The sequence below is a fragment of the Urtica dioica genome, chromosome 6 (genome assembly GCF_054948205.1).
Source record: "Urtica dioica subsp. dioica isolate 48M chromosome 6, U.dioica_male_clone48M_v1_H2, whole genome shotgun sequence".
Taxonomy (NCBI): domain Eukaryota; kingdom Viridiplantae; phylum Streptophyta; class Magnoliopsida; order Rosales; family Urticaceae; genus Urtica; species Urtica dioica.
The window spans coordinates 12,170,336-12,190,237 of record NC_142761.1 but is presented as its reverse complement, the minus strand read 5'-3'; the positions used below and the strand labels follow the sequence as shown (position 1 = coordinate 12,190,237).

The window sequence follows — 19,902 nt, the reverse complement described above, 5'->3', positions numbered from 1 at the left end:
GGCTCAGGAAGATACCTTCTTGCCCAGTCAAGAAAGATCTTTGCCCATGGAAGATCTTTGGCCCACGAAAAGAGATCTTCTCGCCCATGCAATTTCCCACGCATGGGTCTCGCCCAAAAGCTCAATTGCTCATCCACACACATTGGCCTACTCGCCCAAAGCAGCATCTTCTCGCCCAAACAACGTGGCACCCGACTCTAAGACAACTTGAGGTCAGAATGAAGCTCATTCCTCCCGGGCCCACTAAGCCGCTTGTATTTCACCATAAATAAACCTTCAACCACTATGAATACCCCATTCATTCCCTCATTTTAAGGTAATTCATTCTCTCTAGACAAACTAATGCCAAATTTTCTATTCATCTAAATTCTCTCTTAAACACACTTGATATCAAAATTAAGAGGATCAAGGCCATCTCTACTCACAAAAATTTCACATAGACTAATGTTAAGCGTCGGAGCACGTGTCGGGGAGAAATATTATGCATTCCTCTATCTCACATTTCTCTTTTCTTAGGAATCAAACACGAAGAACCCACTTAAGGCGTGACGTGGAGCGAAAAACCATCACCACACTCAAACATCTGCTTAGAACCGTGGACAGATGGACGTTTTGGGTTTAGGCCACAAAGAGTTCTCTCTTTTCCGGCTTCAAAAAGGAGTTTATTCCACTTCCCGGTCACGATTTGTAAACTGTCAAGGTCTCTCAGATTTCCGGGTTCTTACCTCGATCTTCCTTGAACTTTTCGAGGTTTAAAAAAGTGACATTGGGCCAACCGAAGCAAGACACGTGACCAAGTCTGCCCACGCACACGTGTCCTAAAATGTTAATCGAAAAAACGGGTAAACAAATAATAAATGAAAAAAATTCTTAAAACAAGACTTAATAGTTAGAGAAATATAACTATTGGACCTCTTATTTAAGAAATATCTCAAAATAGACTTTTGTTCCTATTTCAAACAAAAATACCCACAACCCATTTAACTTAAAAAAAATCATTTGAAACTCTATCATTGAAGAAAATGTTAAGTTTCATCGAAATTTATCGAAAATTATCAGAAATAAATAAAATTAAGGAAACAATGACTCTTTTAGAAACCGCTACTACAAAAAGAGTCGATGTTACTTTTAATTCAAATTAATCACTATGACTTATGATGATACTCAAAGGTCATCGAAAGTCATCGAAAGTAATGGAAATTCATCGAAATTAATTGAAATAAATTTGAATTCAAAGCAACAACGACTTCTTTTGTAGTCGCTATTGCCAAAAACGAGTCGTTGTTTCCTTAATTTTCCTTATTTATTATTAATTTCGATAATTTTCAATAAATTTCGATACACTCAAAATTTTCTCTAATATAGAGTTTAAAATGAAAGAAAAATGTTAAAACTAATTCGACACGTGTTTGTCGATGATCATCGAAGTTCATCAAAATCTGTTAACACCAAGAGAGAGAAAGAGTGAAAATGACCAAAAAAACAAGTAAAAAATAAGTTAAAATGGTTTGATAGGTATTTTTGTCCGAAATATGAGCAAAAGTCTATTTTGAGATATTTATTAAATAAGAGGTATATTAGTAACTTGTTTCTAATTATTAAGTCCAGTTTAAAAAAAATTCTCTGATAAACTGGCGTCCTAGTATTTAAATTTAAAATTTTAAGGCTAAAAAGTAAATTTTGTTTGTGCATAATCTATTTACAGACGGCATGACCTAGCGAAGCGGTCATAACAATAACAAATCACTACTCGGTCACTCACTCACTGAGTGGCTCGCACGTTTCTTTTATTTTCTTTTTCTTTTTTATTTAAGTTTTATAAAAAAGAAATACCAGAAAAGAAATAAACACACACGCTCACTCTCTTCTCTCTCTTCTTCACCATCTTCGATTCATATAGAGCCCTGAGAGAGAGAGAGAGAGAGAGAGAGAGAGAGACTTTTCCAATAAATTGACCTTTAAAATCACCAACGACCTCTCTCTCTCTCTTTTTATTGACGGTATTTAAGGAGAGCAAGCTTTACCTTTTTGTCATTTCTACTGTCGCCAAAATAAAACTCTCTCTCTCTCTGAATCTCGTTTGCTCGAAGAAGAAGAAAAATGGGGTTTTTCTCTTTCCTCGGACGTGTTTTTTTCGCATCTCTCTTCATCCTCTCCGCTTGGCAAGCGTAAGAATTCTCTACCTCTCTAAGATCTGCTTTCGTTAGGGTTTTGTTATTCTATTGTATGTGTGCAGTGTGCATTCGATTTTGAAACACGGAAAACTTTCGTGGATGTTGAAACGTCAAATGAGATTGTTATAGGATTCTGGATCTAGAATTCGGGTATTTTTACAAAGGAATGTGCGTCTAGAATATAGATTTGATCTAGGTACGAACTACGAATGGGACCAAATCTTTGGCTTAGGCTTAGGGTACTATTGAGAATCCCTGCATATTAAATCAATCATTTATTGGTGTTTCCTTGGTCGTTTGTGACACTACTTTTTTGTTGGGAATGAAGAAAACGTAAGTTTGCTTTCATTAAATTACGAATATTTTCTGTTGTTTGAACTTTGAAGTGGCGTGTAATAAACGGGTATATCAACATAACTTGACAATTTCGTCTACTAATTAACGGAGTAAGGTTAGGCTTTACATTGAATTTTTTATATTGATTTTCACCGCTGATATATATCACTACTCTTGAATTTTTTTTTTCTTCTCATAAGACGGTCCCAAGTCTCATGTGTCAATGCTGTTATTTATAGGCTCTGGGTTTGGTTTGATGGCTTTCTTCTTATTTATTAGGGGTCAAATGATAATTAGTTTAGATCAATTCAAGTGCTCTTCAACAAGATCTTCCTAATTCGATGAAAGAATCAGATGATTCAGATCTCTCTAGCATTGTTTAGTGCAACAAAATTCCGGAGGTTGATGTTGAGATCTGCAATCTATGTTGATTTGACTTGAGAAATCTCGATCAATTAATGTAACACTGTCAATATAAGCCAACCAATTATGCAATTCAGTCTCTGTTTTGCCTTTCAAAGTTAGGGTTGTTTGTGTCATTTTCGGAATGGCATTGGATTTCCACATTTCCCGTTCCAGGACAGGATTTCTTTAAAAATAAAATAAAAAATTAACTTCAGATATTAATTAGTCTGTATTTTATAGAGTTTGACACATGATCATATGTGGCCAGGTTCACGGAACTCGGTCCAGATGGCGGGCCTGCAGCAAAAGAGTTGGTTCCTAAATTCAGCGCCTTCACGAAGAATCTCTCGGCCAAGGTTGGGGTCGCAGTACCAGAAATCGAGGTGAGATATTTTTAACTTGGACATCTATACAATCGCGCTTTTCACATTAACCATGTTTGACTCTGACTAGCTTTCTATTTCTGAAACTACGTTAAAAACAAAACCAAAAAACAGGCCAAACAACTAGTTTCGGCTGTCATGGCTTCAAAGGCTCTCGGCGGTGTCCTCTTCGTATTTGGAAGCTCCTTCGGAGCTTATATCCTGGTTAGAACTAATTTACGATCCAAGTTTTGCAGATGATTTATTTATTTATGGATACAAATGGTCTTTCTTATTCACTGTTGTTCATATGTAGCTTTTCCACTTGGCTCTGGTAACTCCGATCCTGTACGACTTCTACAACTACAGCCCCGAGAAGCGTGTGTTTGGTGTGCTTTTGAACGACTTTTTGCAGGTTTGTATCAACACCAAATATCTCTAAGAAATTTCCACAGCTTCATTGATCTATAACTATATATATACATGCACTCTTTTTTTTTTCGCAGAACGTTGCTCTTTTTGGTGCTCTTCTCTTCTTCATTGGGATGAAGAGCTCGATTCCAAAGAGGCAAATCAAGAAAAAGGGACAGAAGTCTAAGACAAACTAGACTTGCTGAAGAAGAAAGGGATAGGTTTCTAAATTATTTATCAGGATTGTCGATCAATTGTTTGTGGTGCTTTTTGGGATTTTTTTTTTCCTTCATCCTCTGATTCTTCTTTCTTTCCCTTTTATTAGGATTAATCTCCCTGTTAATAGGGGACGAGATATATGTTTCGTTGATTTTAGGTCACGAGGGGAGAGATTGAAAAACATTTTTCATGAATAGAAATTTACATTATTGTTTTGCAATCTGAATCACTTTTATTATAATTTTAATGACAATCCAAGCATAAAACAATTCGTTATAGTCGTAAAAAGCAGACATGAAGACTCAATTGTTTCCCACCAAACAATAAATATTATAAATCCATCCACCAAAATCTTTTTATCTTAATCTATCCCTGTAAATCCAAGCTATAAAACAAAGTGACCTGGCAGGTGAAGGTAGCTTGACCACTTTACCCATCATTGAGACGCAAGCCGGGGACGGATAGGCCTATATACCTACCAATGTGATCTCCATTACCATTACAGATGGACAAATATGTTTGGAAATTGAGCTCTTTTATCGTGGAATTAGACCAGCTATTAACGTTGACTTATCGGTCAGTCGTGTAGGGTCTGCCGCTTGGTCGTTAGAGCATCTCCAATCCACTTTATAATAGAGTGGGATTTGACAAAATAGAGTTGTATTTGATCCAATGCAGCTTTATTCCTCACTCCATTAATGAAGCTCCAAATATGTAGTGAATTGGAGTTTCACTATTTATTCAACTCTATTTTGGAGTGAGATTTTAATAATATAATAATAATTTATTTATTTACAAATTAACTATGATACTAAGACCTTATTTGGTATAAGGAAACATGATGGATGGATTAAGTATGAGTGATTGAACTGTGTAAATTAATCACTTGTGCTGTTTGGTAAGGAGGAGGGAAAAAAAAGAAGGGATTAAGAGAGATTATTTTCCGTGGGCCCCACCAATATCTATCTCTCTCAATTTGGGTGGAGTTGGAAAGATGAAAACAAAAAATAAAGTAAGTTACCATATAATATTTATAGATATAATTTATTATGCACATATAAAGATAATATCATAATTTTATTACAATAAACATCAATCATTCTTCTCTATTTTTTTATCTGTACCTAAACAACAAAAATATGAATTATAATCTTTCTTCACACTATACCAATCAACTTTTCAACAATTTATAATCCATCACTTTCTTTTCCTTTATTTTCCACTGAACTTAATCCATCCACTCATATTTTCATCCACTAATTATATTTATATATTATGTGTGTAATTGTATTAATTTATCACAAAATTACATGTATAATTATATTAGTTTATTCTAATTTGATATAAATAATTAATCATGATATATGATAAAAAAAAAATTGCATTCATTGCAAACAAACTAGAAAATAAATAACATGACATCACAAATAGATAAAAAAAAAATAGTATTTTCGTAAAATGTTATATATAATATGAGTGTTTATTTTATTTTGTAAATATAACATTATTTTGTTGCAAAGTATACAAGTCAAATAAATATGGGTTATATTATAATATATAGAAAGATGTTTAAATTATTAAAATAATAGAGTTATGAAGAATATGATTTCTGGTGTTAAAAATTGAGTATTTGGTTAGAGATGACACATCCTTCCAACTTCCTATCTCCACGCGCATACACATTGCTTTCCCCTCACGTGACTGCCGACTCTCAGCCTTTTGTCTCCCTGCATGATGATGTCATTCGCCCAAATGATCTCTCCCAAGCTTATTTTTGCTCGCCCAAGAGCACCAAAACACCATTTTTACGCCAATCTCGGCTGGGCCACACAAAGCACTTCAAAAACCCTCAAAACATTATAAATACCCCTTTCATTTCATCACTTTCTCTCAAGAAATAAAAAAAAAACTAGAAACACTCATGCCAAATTTCTCTCTCACTTTCCTCCCTTGATTTTTTTTCTCACAAACAAATTTGATATCCAAAAAAACAAAGAGAAAAACCACTCCACTCACACAATAAAAACACAAAAAAAAAAAAGATAATCTACTTCCATTCTCTCTAGAATGAGAGAAGAAATATTTACTCTCTCTCAAACACTTTCTTTCACAAACCAAGGCTAATCAAGCCAAATTACATTTTCCTCTCTAAAAGTGTCAAAGAGCTTGAGAAATCAATTATCATGCTCTTCACTTAGTAAGAGGAAAATTCCATCGACCCACTACACGATTTAAGATCCATCTGAAGCTCTCGGATGTTTTTGGCCTTGTCCTAAACTCCCTTGAGCCCTTTGGAATTTTGAAGAGTGATTTTGAGCCCACCCAAGACTAAGCACGTGACTATTATAAGCACACCACGTGTCCACAAATATTAAATCCAAAAAACGGCTAAACAACAAGTACTATCCTTTGGTGGTAGAAGTGTACTTCGCCTCCCTTCGGTTTGGCAAAAACTGATGCTGGAAGTGGAGGAAAGAGAGAAGAAGAGAGAGAGAGAGAGAGAGAGAGAGAGAGAGAGAGAGAGAGAGAGAGAGAGAGAGAGAGAGAGAGAGAGAGAGGAGAGAATGTGGTTGAGTTAGTGAGGAAGAGTGACGGGATAGGGTAAAAATATGAGGCCAAAAAATTATTTTTACATTTATGAAAATAACAAATCACCCTAATAAATTTGACAAGAATTTGTTGCAACTAACTATTTCTCTTGCTCTTTTAAATATGCCAAAGTTTACTCATTAAATAACAAATCACCCTAATAAATTTACTCTTTAACTAATTAATTTACTGTGAGTCTGGTGGTCTTTTTTTTTAATAAAATGAAACTTGAGCTACTTTCTAAGAGGATGGTAGACTATCGGGATACTGGTCTAATTGTCCATAAATTTAAATTGTAGAATAACTAATTTCTAGAAATAAATCAATTAATTTATAATAATTAGCTCAATTTGAATTAAAAAACGTGAACAAAAAATTTCAAGTCATGCAAACAAAAAGGCAAATATGGAAATAATAATCTACCATATGATGCCACATCATGCCATGTCACCATTACGACTATTTACTTAAAATGGATCGAATATTGACTGTTGTCGGTCGTTTTTGAAAAATCGAAAATATTAAACTCTTTGTGACTTACGAGGAATTCCACATCAAAAGCATAATGGGCCAAGCTATAGAAAAAGCCGAACTCGGACCCATGAAGGACTAAAAGAGACGTCCCACGGCGAGACGTGGTCAAGCCCAACTCGAGCCTGTGAAGGCAAGAATGTCAAAAGAAATGAACCACGCGCGAGCTGACGCGCACCAGGCGGACACTAGCGTGCGACGCGTAAAGCGCTAGCGCTCAATGCGCCGACCCGCTGACAACCGCATGCACCTACGCTTGCGTGCGCCTTGCCTCTCCCGAATATGACTTTTTAGGTTTTTTTTTCAGCCCTCTAACATCTATAAATACCCCTCCTCGTAGAGGGATCCATGTAATAAATTATAAAAACTCTCTACTCGATTCTAGATTTCCGAAAGCTGTCGAAGACCTTTCGCACACAGTTTTCTTTGATTGAGCCACAAATCTCATAAATTATTCTTTACAAATATCGCTGCCCCCACCTCAAACATATCAATCATATGAATATTGAACGTCGGAGCGCGCATAGGAGGCACACATGCGTCCCGTTAGCTCATTTTCTTCTTCTTCTTCTTACTTGCAGGTCTCCGCAACGAATGAAGAACGTTCTTGATCTATAGGAGAGAGACTCGTGAATTACGAGTTTCTCACACCCGACTCGGGCGTGGTTACTTGATCCGGCTTTGGGTCGAACTATTCGAAGTCTTCAATCATTGTTCAAATTTCAGGGTCAATATTGACTATTTAACAATTCTCTAAATTTAGGTGGCTTACTTACCAAATTTTTTGAAAAAGAAACCATAGTTACAAAATGGTGACATATGATTCTCCAATAAAAAAAAACAAAAAATTGGCTACGTAAGCCACATAAACGCTAACAATTGTGTTTTAGCCAATCTTTCATTAATAATATGTAAATAGTCAAGTTGTTTACTTGGCATCTCATTAATTGACTTTGTTTTACACATTTGCCCTTATTAATTCGGCCGCTAATTATAATTTAGGCATTTTTTTTTTTAAATTTTGAATCAAATCGATTAGGAAAGTAGTTAACGTGATTTTTTTGAATTTTTGGACGTGTGGATTTGGAAAATTTCAGCTGTTGACTTTAGCTAATTAGTTTCTATTTTCATGGCAAAACATTAATATACAATTTGTAAATATATTCTTCATTTAATTATATTATTTTGTTTTCATTTTGGCGATAATTCTGATCCTTGTTTGGCCGCCAATTGTAATTCAAATTTTACAATTCTTTGGTGTTTCATAATTTCAGAAATTTGAATGTCCATTTTTTTCCCACTGTTCATAACCCGACGCTACACCATGGATGATAGTTCTTCATTTTTTTGGGCTTCAGTTTCTACGTGACTATTGTTTTAAGTTTTTCAAGACATGTCTTATTACTATGATTATTTTTTGTTGAATTTTAACTCTAATGCATATTTAATTTAGTTGATAGTGAATGTTTTTAGATTGAGAATCTTTGTTAATTAACAGCCAATTTACTGCTTACATTAACTTACTGATTACATGTTAATAGACAATAAATTTGGTCACAATCACACTCATACTGATGTAAATTGATAGTTAATTAACTAATATGCATGTAAATAGACAAAAAAAATGATAAAAGTTTGCAGTTAATTAACTAAATTTGGTCGCAATCACACTCACACTGATGTAAATTGGTAGTTAATTAACTAATATGCATGTAAATAGACGACTTGATCTCTTTTTCTTGTCTGTCCTCGGTGTTCACCTTTTTCTTCGATGGAGATTTCTTCGCCATTGCAATTATATCTGTTAATAAGACAAGTACAAAACATCGTAACATCAAATACACAAAAACACTCATCCATTAACTCTCGGCCTTAACTCTTGGCCATTCACTCAAACAATATTATTGATTTCAAACCAACGCCATTCTCAAATTACAAACCCTTAATTAATAGTCTTGAACAAAAACATTAGCATGCAAACACAATTTCTCGATAAAGTAAGAAAAAAAATAACATGCAAACCCTAATTAACACTCTAATCATCTAAGACTAATTAGCATGCAAACACAAATCACCACAGTAAGGAAAAAAAATTATTTCTGTTTCGATTTTAAACCCAATCGACTATTTAACATATTTTTCACTCATAAAAATACTCTCAAAAACACTATCAATTGAATTAATTAACAGTTATTTTTTAAACCCATTCCATATACCAGTTATTTTGTTAATAAAATTTTAAAACCGTCAAAAAAATTTAGGACATCCATTTTTGAAAAAAAAAGACTCGGGATATTACATTTTCTTCGGCGTCAGGTTCGAGTGTTTATGATCTTCAATCGCATAAAAGCTTCCGGAAACTCTTCAATCGCCGAAAAATTCCAGAACTTCTTCGATCGTCTGAGTTTCGGTCCGAGATTTTTTATTTTTTTGGCTCTGAAATGTTTTGGATTTTTTTGGGTTTGAAATTGTGTTCGAGTGAATTGTTGAGGTTGCGTGATTTGGTGGTATTAATTAATGACGTTAATGATGTTCCTCGAATAGCGCGAGTAGTTATTGATCGAATATTTTTAATATTTTAATTTTTTAATTTTTGGGGTGAAAGTGGGCGGGAGTTATTTGAGGTCATTCAAGTCTTTTAACATACTGTTAATAGATTGTTGTGGCTATTAGCAGGAAATTAACAGAAAGTTTCAAAATCAGCCTTGTGACTAATGCTTTCTCATACATTGTCGTTTGAGACCATTTGCGTCGTTAATTGACTGCCGTTCCCAAACAAAGTCTCTGCAAAGCAAAGAACGCTGCAAAAACGAAGGACTATCGACCCATTTTTCACGCCCACTCACTCACTCTCTGCGACCATGGTAACGAACCCTAAACTCTCATCTCTCTCGATCGATTAAAATTGCGCAGTTTGTGTTGGTGTTGGTGTTGTTGTTGTTATTCGTAATGGCTGTAAATAATTCAGGATTACCTAAAATCGGTGGTTCCTTCACAACTCATCTCCCAAAGAGGCTCTAATCTAGTCATAATCAATCCTGGTAATTTCTTTGATATATATGTATATATATATATATATATATATATATATCTATATATATATAATATTCGTTTATATGCAGTCTTTTTGAATTTTGGTCTGTTATTTATTTGATTTTAAAAAATAAAATAAAAAACTTAGGTTCTGCGAATGTCAGAATCGGACTCGCTTCACAGGACGTTCCTTTCAATGTTCCACATTGCATTGCTCGTTACACGAACGAAGTACCCAGAAGAAATGTTCAAGATCAGGTTTTCATTTTAGTTTATCATATTCTTATAGTTGTCTATAGTTATGAATTGCCTTTTTTTTTCTTTATAATTTCGGTAACTTAACTTATTGGTTGGTTTCCCAGATGCTCAATTCTCAGATCACTACTGGTCAGCAAAAGGATAGACAAAGGGCCTATGATTCTGTGAGTCATTGAGTAAAATACTAAGTCTTATGGTTTATAGGTTAATTTTTTTCAAGTATAATGTCACTATTCTCATACTTTTTAATTTTATTTTTACTTTATAGATTGCATCGATGTTAAAGATTCCGTTTTTGGCTGAGGAGGTTGTGAACAATTCCTTGCCGCGCAAGGTATGAGCTATGGTTAGACAATGGTTTTGAAAGCTCTCTCTCTTCTTTTGGAAAGTTTTGTATGTGTTATGTTAGCTTTGTTTAAGCTCGGTCTAATGCTGAAGCTATTTTGTAGATGGGACGCGTTGATGGGTATAATCCGCAGAATAACAGGAGGGACGCTGCGTTCTCTTGGACGGACGTGTACGAGAAGAACCCGAATTCATCTTCAGCAACAATTGTAGAAGAGCGTCAAGGTTTTATTTTATTTTTTTTATTTTTAACTTTGGAACGGGCTTTAGTGGGTTATGCAACGCCTATTTCCAAGTAACAATGAGAACCGCTGACTGTAGATATTGTTATTTGATTTTCCATTCGCTATATATTAAGCAGAAAGTTACGTTCTTGAAGACGCCAATTTAATTGAACCTAGTTCGAGTGAACCAAAATTCAAGCAGTCAATTTTTGGAGAGGAAGCCCTAAAGATATCCCCGGCAGAGCCTTATTGCTTGCGTCGTCCTATTCGCAGGGGTCACCTGAATATTTCACAGCATTATCCGATGCAGCAGGTACAGATTCATTTCATCAGCTTTCTGATAGACATATAATAATAATTATTCGACAGGAGAGGTTAGATTAGCGGTAATCTTCTGGTCAAGGAAAAGTCTATTGGCAGTAGTACATTACCAAAAAAAGAAAAAACTGCCATTTGCAATTGATTTTGATAGATATATGCACGCAACGAAGAAACCTGTTAAAATACATGCTTTATGTTTCTACTTTTTTTCATTTCCCATTATCACCAGGTATTGGAAGATTTGTACGCTATCTGGGACTGGATTTTGACAGAAAAATTACAAATCGGTATATCTGAAAGAATCATGCACTCCGCAATTATTGTCATCCCAGAGACATACGATAATCGAGGTAATAACATGTTAGTTTGGCATATCAAACTGAAACTTTGGTACTTCAAGCATATAAGGCCTGCAAATGAGTCTGTGAAGAGAAGCTTGATGTATGATGTGTCTACTCTCTATACTGTAATATATATGTTGTTCAGTTATTTCTATGAAGACCCTATTTCTTTTGTCCATCTGATTAAGTAGAGGACTTACTTTGTTTTTTGTTTTTTTGTTTTTTTTTTTCATTTATTTAAACCAGAGATAAAGGAGATATTGAGCTTAGTCTTGCGTGACTTACGATTTAGCTCTGCAGTGGTGCACCAGGTGAGAATATGTTTATTCATACATTTAGGTTGTGTTAATACCTAAGCTTTTGGTGCGGATACGTACTTGACATACATACTTTTTATTATTAGAATAAATAATAGATAACCCCATAAAGCAATACTCTGGTTCCTCTGTAGTCTATACCCCCTTCTGATGCTCAACTGGTGACATTTATCAAGTTTGAAGAAAAAATAAAAGAAGGAGATCCGATTTTTCTCTCTGTATTCATGGACTATTACTGTGTATTTGGGAAGACGGGAGAGATGAAAGGTTTTAAGGGGTTTGAACGGATTCACGGATCGAATTTTAGAATTTCTCATTCTTTTACATATATATAGAGTCTTCAGCTGTTCACAATTTAGATATATATATATATATATATATATATATATATATATATATATATATATATACACACACACACACTTGTTGCTTCCCATGCATGCATTACAGTTATGATGGCTACTTTGCACATTTAGGGTCCCACGTATGTTTGATTAAATATTTGTCTTGAGTGGTTCTTGGTCCCACCAAATTTGTGTTTAGTGGTCTTAACATAGATGAGAGGATGATTATTTGAACATTTATAAGTCTACGGATTCAATGCTGCAGGAAGGTCTAGCCTCTGTTTTTGGCAATGGGCTATCTACAGCGTGTGTTGTAAACATTGGCGCTCAAGTGACCTCAGTAGTTTGTGTAGAGGTATGCTCTTCTTTATGATTTATTTTGCTTGTTACAACATCCAACTTGTCTTAGTGTATAGAGGGTTCAGATGCTACTTGACATGTGTTATTTACATTTGAAATAAATAAATAAAAAATGAGAAAGGAAAAGAATTTCGTGTTTTGGTACTTTATAACCGAGCATTTTTTTTTCTTCCAATAAAGGATGAAGATTTACATTGAAAACGCAGCTCTAGAGCAACTGGGTACAACTGCTACAATAACGTCCGATCGTTGTGCTCAATCACACAAAGCTAGTGATTTTAAACTGCATCTCTATGTATTGTCTTCTTCCATACCAAGTCTGTCATAAAGCTACCATTAGCGTTTCAGTAACTAGCCACAGCCATTGTTTATAATCTCCTTTCCTTTGCTAAAGTCTTACTTAACTTGCATTTCACCAGCTGTTGCTTCCACGCTATCACACATTTAGTAGAAGTAGAATATTATTTACATATATGTGCAAGTTTCTAGTTTTACATGTCGCTGAAGAAACAAAAATGCTATAAAAATTATGATTAATAACCAGTATGTTTTGCTCAGGACGGAGTTGCTTTGCCTAATACCGAGAAGACTTTGCCTTATGGTGGAGAGGTTGGTTTCACAAAAGCATAATCACGGGTTTTCTTGATTACTTTCCGGTCTATTTTGATTATCATAATATTTTTGGATGAATCTCTTTTTTGTTGGATTTAATACGAGGACACCGTTGCAGGATATATCGAGATGTCTTCTTTGGACTCTGAAACACCACAGGACATGGCCACAGATACATACAGATATTCTGGCAAAACCAATAGACCTCTTGATGCTAAACAAACTAAAAGAATCATATTGTGAAATCAAAGTGAGTTGATCTTTCATTTCACATACAAAATGCTAGTCAGGTTTCTCCTAAACACCCAAACTGTTTTCATGGGTTTGTTTTAAAGTATAATAAGTAGTAGGTCGTTGCTAGAAACCAACCAATAAATATTATGTTCATACTTATTCTGTCCATGCTTAAACATTTATGCCAAGTTTTCGTTATTAACATTCTCGAGCTTCCCAGGGAAACCATTCCATATTATGCACATACTTAGGCACTCGTAGTTTCTAGTTTCTACCCATATTTGCCTTACTAACTTTACCGAGCTTCCCACAGGAGGGTGAACTTGATGGTGTTGCTGTAGTTCATTCGTATGAAGATGATATGCCAGCTGGATCCCACAAGACAAGACTCGTTGCTCTAAACGTAAGTCATTAAAAATTAGTTTTATCTTCTCTTCTTATTATATCAACCCGGAATTCAATTCATTTTGAGCGTTAAATAGGTCCCTCCAATGGGTTTGTTTTACCCGATGCTTTTGGTTCCAGACGAGTATCCTCCACCGCCGCGCACATGGTTAGCAATTTTTATTGATCATGATATAAATACATAATCATGTATACAGTAAATTACATACGATAGATCTACCGGTTCACTTTTCCAGGTTCCAAGATTACGAGGATATGCTGGAAGATCCATGGCAAATGGAATTTCAAAGACGACCTGAAATGGCAGATGGTGGTTTTTATCCAGGATTTAATATCGGGCTACCATTATGGGAGAACTATCCAGTTTTTTCCACTAACGCTAAGCCGAAGAAAGAAGAGACAGTTGGCCTTGCGGAAGCCATAACAAGTAGCATTCTCTCATCAGGTACACACTTTATATTTCTTTCATTCTCTCTCTCTCTCACTGTGGTTTTTTTTTTTTTTTTTTTTTTTTTTTTTTTTAATTTTATAAATTATGAACTGCTTTGTGTGGTGTGATGACAGGACGTATTGAGCTGCAGAGAAAATTGTTCTGTAGCATACAATTGGTAAGTTTTGGGTTACACGTATGCTTGAGATGTGAATTCGCAAAGAGATGAATTATTTCTTGTTTGCAGATTGGTGGCGTGGCTTTAACCTCTGGTCTTATACCTGCTGTGGAGGACAGGTTTGTCTCTTTATTTTCAAAATAACAAATCTCCGGAAACAAAAAATTAAACAAAACACAAATTGAAAAGAAAGTAAACACTTGAATATTCTGAGTTACACCCAATTGTTCCGTTGTGTATCAAACAGTTTCTCTAAACTCAAATTATTGAGGTTTAATCATAGACGAATGAACCCTCCAATCTTCTCAGAACATTATATGTTTGTTGTTGCAGGGTATTGAATTCAATTCCCTCAAACGAGGCCATAGACACTGTCGAGGTCAGTACTCAGTATAATGCCAAAATCCATGCTCGAATCTTAGTGCGAAAAATGGTTATTAGCTTAATTTATCCACACTTCAACAGGTCTTACAATCACGAACAAATCCGAATTTCGTAGCATGGAAAGGCGGGGCGGTAAGTAAAAAAAAAAAAAAAATCACCTCTTAGTTTTTTTTTCCCCACACACATCTATCTAGACATGTTTCATGGAACAACCTGAACTCTTTGCTCTTTCCCAGATTATCGGAGTCCTCGATTTGGGACGGGATGCTTGGATACACAGAGAGGATTGGATCCGCAACGGCATTCACATCGGAAGCGGAAGGAAGTACAAAGACTCTTTCTATCTTCAAGCCCAGGCCATGTGTTACATCAACTCATGAACCAAAAGAAAAGGGTTGTTTGTTTGTTTGTTGGCATGTGAGCCAAGTTAAGTAGTCCCACATCGGAAACAAACGGGACAATAAGAGCGAAGAGAGAGTATAAATAGAGTCTGTAGTTTGACGTAGAAGATTTAAAAGGGTCGGTTGGCTATATATGCCACGCTCACTGTGAGTGAGTGCTGTATGGCTATCAAGACATATGGCCGACACAATTTGTGGAACCCCTCAATAGGGTTGGCTCGCTTTGGCCGACCCTCCTGTTTTTAGTTTCAATCTTTGCATTTACTACTATATAGTTATATATATATATATATATTAAGAATATAAATTATTTTAATTTGTTGCGTTGATGAAATAATATCTACGACATGAGTTTTAAATTAACTGGCAGCAAATATTTTCAAGGGACTATCCAGACTAAAAAGTATATAATTTTAATTTGTTTTAAAAAATCTAGTATATTTTTGGATGAAGGATAGAGAAATCGAATTCTTAACAAAATATGGAAACAACAAAAGGTTTGAAAATGTACTGTTATTAAAATCTTAAGTCATTTTTTTTGTAAATAATCATCATCGAAACTCTCAAGTCATTTTCTGTGTAAATTTTTTGTAAATAGTCAAAGTTGATTACGTGACATTCTTTTTAAAGCTTGACTACATGTTTGCCCTTTTAATAAATTCGGTACACAAATTATATTTAGCAATTTTTTTTTTCAAAATTTGAAATAAAATTTCGGAAATTTTTTAAGGTACTTTAAAAAAAAATTGAAATTTCAATCGATTGTTTTTGTTTGTTTTGAGTTTTATATTCATAAATTTTAATTATCTTGTATCCAAAATATTTTTACCTATTGAATAGCAATCAATTATTGATTGCGTGAATATTATTTGATATTACCCTTTTATTATATTATTGAATAGCATATATATGATTCTATTTGCGTGTCTTAATATACCTTAAAATTCAATCTGAACGTTTATAACAGTTTGAGAAATTGCTCCATTTGCCATCAATTTGATAACAATTTCTCACTTTCCACCAAAAGTATAATTTGGCCCAAAATGCCACCATCACATGTGTAAAAAGTCAAGTTTGCCCTTCACTATCTATTTTCTTAATAAATGTATCTTCACTCACCCATTTGCCGAAATAAAGACATAAATAAAATTTTCCTCTTTTTACTCATCTCAAACTCAAATTTTCCCTCTCTCACACGTCAATACCGCTCTCAAAACCGTCGGACTTCTCTCTCTCTGTAACTGCATGTAACCACCGTGAAACCGTCAACTCAAACCCACCCATTTCATCTCTACAATAACTTGTCAATCTCATTTCTTAACCTACTAAACTCAAACCCATCACTTCTCACCCGAACCCTAACATCGATCGAAGAAAAATGGCGGACTCAATAACACCCCCCGTCGGAGTCCTCGGCCGATCATAAATAAAGTCCCGGAGGAGCCGGGAAGTCCAAAGCCGGCTCGGAAAAGGAAAACAACAACTTCGCCCAAACCTCGGACGAAAATCGCGGCGAAGAAGCCGCCAAAGAGGAAGAACATCACCGCTGGTTCGTCGGACACGGAAGAGGAAGAATTCGTTCCCAAAATCGTCAAAAAACCTCGTACAAAAATGGGAACTACAATAGAGGTTAGTCTTCGATCCAAAATCCCTATTTTATTGATTTATTTTGGGTTAGTGTTGATGAAATTTTCTTGATTTTTTGGAATATTTGTCTCTGAACATGGGAATCGGTTTTGTCTCTGAATATTTGTTGGTGATTTTATCTCTGAATACTTTTTGGAATATTTGTCAATGAACGTGGGAATCGGTCTGTATTTTTGTTGTATTTGTCTCTGAATAGATATCAACAATGTTGACATCGATGTCAACATTGTAGACATATATGTCAACATTGTAGACATATATGTCAACATTGTTGACATCTATATCAACAGTTGACATCGATGTCTACATTGTTGACCTCTATGTCAACAATGTTGACGTAATGTTGACCTATATGTCTACAATGTTGACATAGATGTCAATATTATAGACATAGATGTCAACAATTTATTGTCATTTTTCCTGATTCTCATATCATTTTCTTACCTGTTAGTCGTTATTTTCAGGGTTGGTCGAGATTTGTTCCCGAAGGGAACATTGTAGACCATAATTTCAGTTTCTTTGGATCCCTCGAGAAATTCAAGGACGCTGCGGATATGACCGAAGAAGAGAGGGCCTTGTTTAGCAATTCATGCTTTGGCCAGTTTCTTCAATTGCCGAAAATCAACCGATCTTCGAAGATTATCAACCACTTGCTGATGAGGGTATGATGGTCAGGAGGAGTGCGAAGATGCACTATTTATTGAGGTTGCCGGACAACCACGTGCTTTCACGATAAAGCACTTCACGAAAATCACTGGGTCTCCGCGTCGTCGACAACTTTGAAGCTCCCGAGTACAATGAAGTTGTTGACGGTGGTTTGTACTCGGACATTTTCAGAATGGCATGCTGAAGTCACGGGCAGTGTTGACTTCTAAACTGAAGGAGAGCAAAGGGTGGGACAATCCCGAGAGGCGGGTGAAGTTCATAATCCCTCACTTCCTGTGCAACGTCCTCCTCGGTGCACCCATCCACACCAACATTCTCGATTTGTTGTACGTTAAGCTGATCGAGGACTTAAACCAGTTTAACAAATATCCGTGGGGGTAACGTGGTTTGGAAATTATTTCACGAAAGCGCCCTTAAGTACGTGAACAACGTTGGCGGGAAGTCCGACTCAAAAGGGAAGATCAACCTTCCCTCATTTCTGTATCCACTACAGATTTGGGCATTCAAGACGATTCCTGTGTTCACGTCACTCGCGTTGTGTGCAAAGTATCAGAAACAGCTATTCCACTGATGCGACGCTGGAAATCGGTGACTCATGTCTTGGAAAACACATTCCAAAACATTGATTTTCAATCGGAGGAGTTAGCGTTCAAAGCCATCGGTAAGGATCGCATTTTTAAGTCAGATGAGAAGAAGAAGAAGAAGAAGAAGAAGAAAAACCAAAAAGGCAAAGTAGAGGTAATTATTTTCTTCATTGAGATTTGTTGAAAGAGATATTGACATCAGATGTCAACAAACAATAGATATATTGTTGACATGATTGATAAATTGTTGACATTTATTGTTGATATTACAGGCTCGGATTGAATCTGCTGGAGACACGTCCTTCCCATCCAAAACTGCTCATGCAATTCCAAGCACCGACTCCGAGGTATTTAACATGGACCGATCTTTAACATATAAAGAACATAACATATGGCTTGTCAAATACACATTGTCACATCTTTAATTTTTCACAGGCTCGGTTGAAGAGTGTCGAAGACACGGTCAACCACCTGAAAGGAGAGTGGAACTTGTTTAAGATGGACATGAAACATGAATTCAATTCATTCAAGATAAGTATGAATGAACAGTTTATGGAACTGTTCCGCAAGATTGTCGAGCCGGTCCCTCAACAAGTTGAAGAAGAGCCGGTGCCTCGACAAGAAGACGAAGTTGAAGAAGAGCCGGAAGCTGAAGAAGAGCAAGAAGATGAAGAAGAAAAGAAAGATGAAGAGAATAAAGATGACGATGAGAAGGGAGATGACGAGAAGCAAGATGAAGATAAGAGAGACAAAGACGATTTAGAACAGATGGAAGGGGACATGAAGGCACAAACCGATGAAGGTAATTCGAACATGTTTTTCCTTAATGCCTCTATTTTACTCACTTCTCTTTTTTTTATGTCAACATTGTTGACCATAGATGTCAACATTGTTAACACATAGATGTCTACATTGTTGACATCTGACGTCAACAATGTTGACATCTATGGTCAACATTATTTGTTGAAATATGTTTAACATAATGTATGTTCTCTTGTTTATAGGTCCTGTTCAAGAGTCCCAAGGAGGTGACGGAAATGCCCTTGAAGAGAGCCAAATAGAAGACAGTCAAGAAGAATTGACTGAATCACATTCTAAAGTCCGCATGTTACAATTGGATGCTGAACAGTATGATGAGGAGATGTATGAGACAGTCAACTAATATGGGTTGGCTCGGTTCCTGAGGGAAAAACACTACAGGAGATGGAGTAAAAGATCAACGATGCTCGGGACAAGAAAAATCGGGACTCTTGGCAGCTTGTGCCAATAAACATAGAAGATTCATCGAAGCGACCAACAAGAGTCATTCGACCTCCAGAGAAATACACTCCAACTCAAGTCCCGAGGCCATTTATGAAGTTGGTAAAAGGTGTCGATCGGGTACAAAAGATTTCGATGTCTCCTCCTTTACATCCAACATCTCTTGAAGACGTCCTTATAATGGAGACATGGCTCAAGATTGGAGTGAGGAAGAGTAAGGACGACGAAGGCCGTTCGTACTCGAAAAAGGAAGACAAAATGCCGTGGCGGTGGAATTTCACGGAACTTGAAGTGCAGTCAAAATCTTTTTTCTACACAATGTGGACGCCCGAAGAGTGGCTCTCCGATCAGGTAAATCCCTTTTCAGTCCATTCGTATGTTTTTTTGACCCTTAACATCCGATGTCAACATTGTTGACATCCGATGTTAAGGGTCAAAAAACATACGATGTCAACAATGTTGACATCGGATGTCAACATCCGATCATGCTTACATGTCTATGTGTGTTTCATTGTAATTACAGCATGTAAA

At 35.8% G+C, this 19,902-nt stretch overlaps 2 protein-coding genes and 1 non-coding gene across 3 annotated transcripts; all 3 read left to right on the top strand.

Annotated features, from left to right (window-relative positions):
- The first annotated feature begins 1,845 nt into the window (after positions 1–1,845).
- LOC149393377 (HR-like lesion-inducing protein-like protein) lies at positions 1,846–4,127 on the top strand. The gene is made up of 5 exons (XM_089617671.1): positions 1,846–2,168; positions 3,184–3,298; positions 3,413–3,502; positions 3,594–3,692; positions 3,784–4,127. The coding sequence occupies exons 1-5, from the start codon at positions 2,101–2,103 to the stop codon at positions 3,883–3,885; spliced, it is 474 nt and encodes a 157-aa protein (XP_089473797.1). The 5' UTR covers positions 1,846–2,100; the 3' UTR covers positions 3,886–4,127.
- A 5,641-nt stretch (positions 4,128–9,768) lies between these two features.
- ARP9 (actin-related protein 9) lies at positions 9,769–15,466 on the top strand. Its single transcript, XM_089617567.1, has 20 exons — positions 9,769–9,891; positions 9,996–10,068; positions 10,209–10,318; positions 10,423–10,482; positions 10,587–10,652; positions 10,768–10,888; positions 11,025–11,200; positions 11,438–11,558; positions 11,796–11,860; positions 12,476–12,565; positions 13,129–13,179; positions 13,301–13,432; positions 13,730–13,819; positions 13,899–13,969; positions 14,058–14,266; positions 14,386–14,429; positions 14,499–14,548; positions 14,763–14,808; positions 14,895–14,945; positions 15,050–15,466. The coding sequence occupies exons 1-20, from the start codon at positions 9,889–9,891 to the stop codon at positions 15,191–15,193; spliced, it is 1,773 nt and encodes a 590-aa protein (XP_089473693.1). The 5' UTR covers positions 9,769–9,888; the 3' UTR covers positions 15,194–15,466.
- On the top strand, positions 15,326–15,452 carry LOC149393376 (U11 spliceosomal RNA). Its single transcript, XR_016299990.1, has one exon. It is a non-coding gene; the product is annotated as a U11 spliceosomal RNA (small nuclear RNA).
- Positions 15,467–19,902: the final 4,436 nt, after the last annotated feature.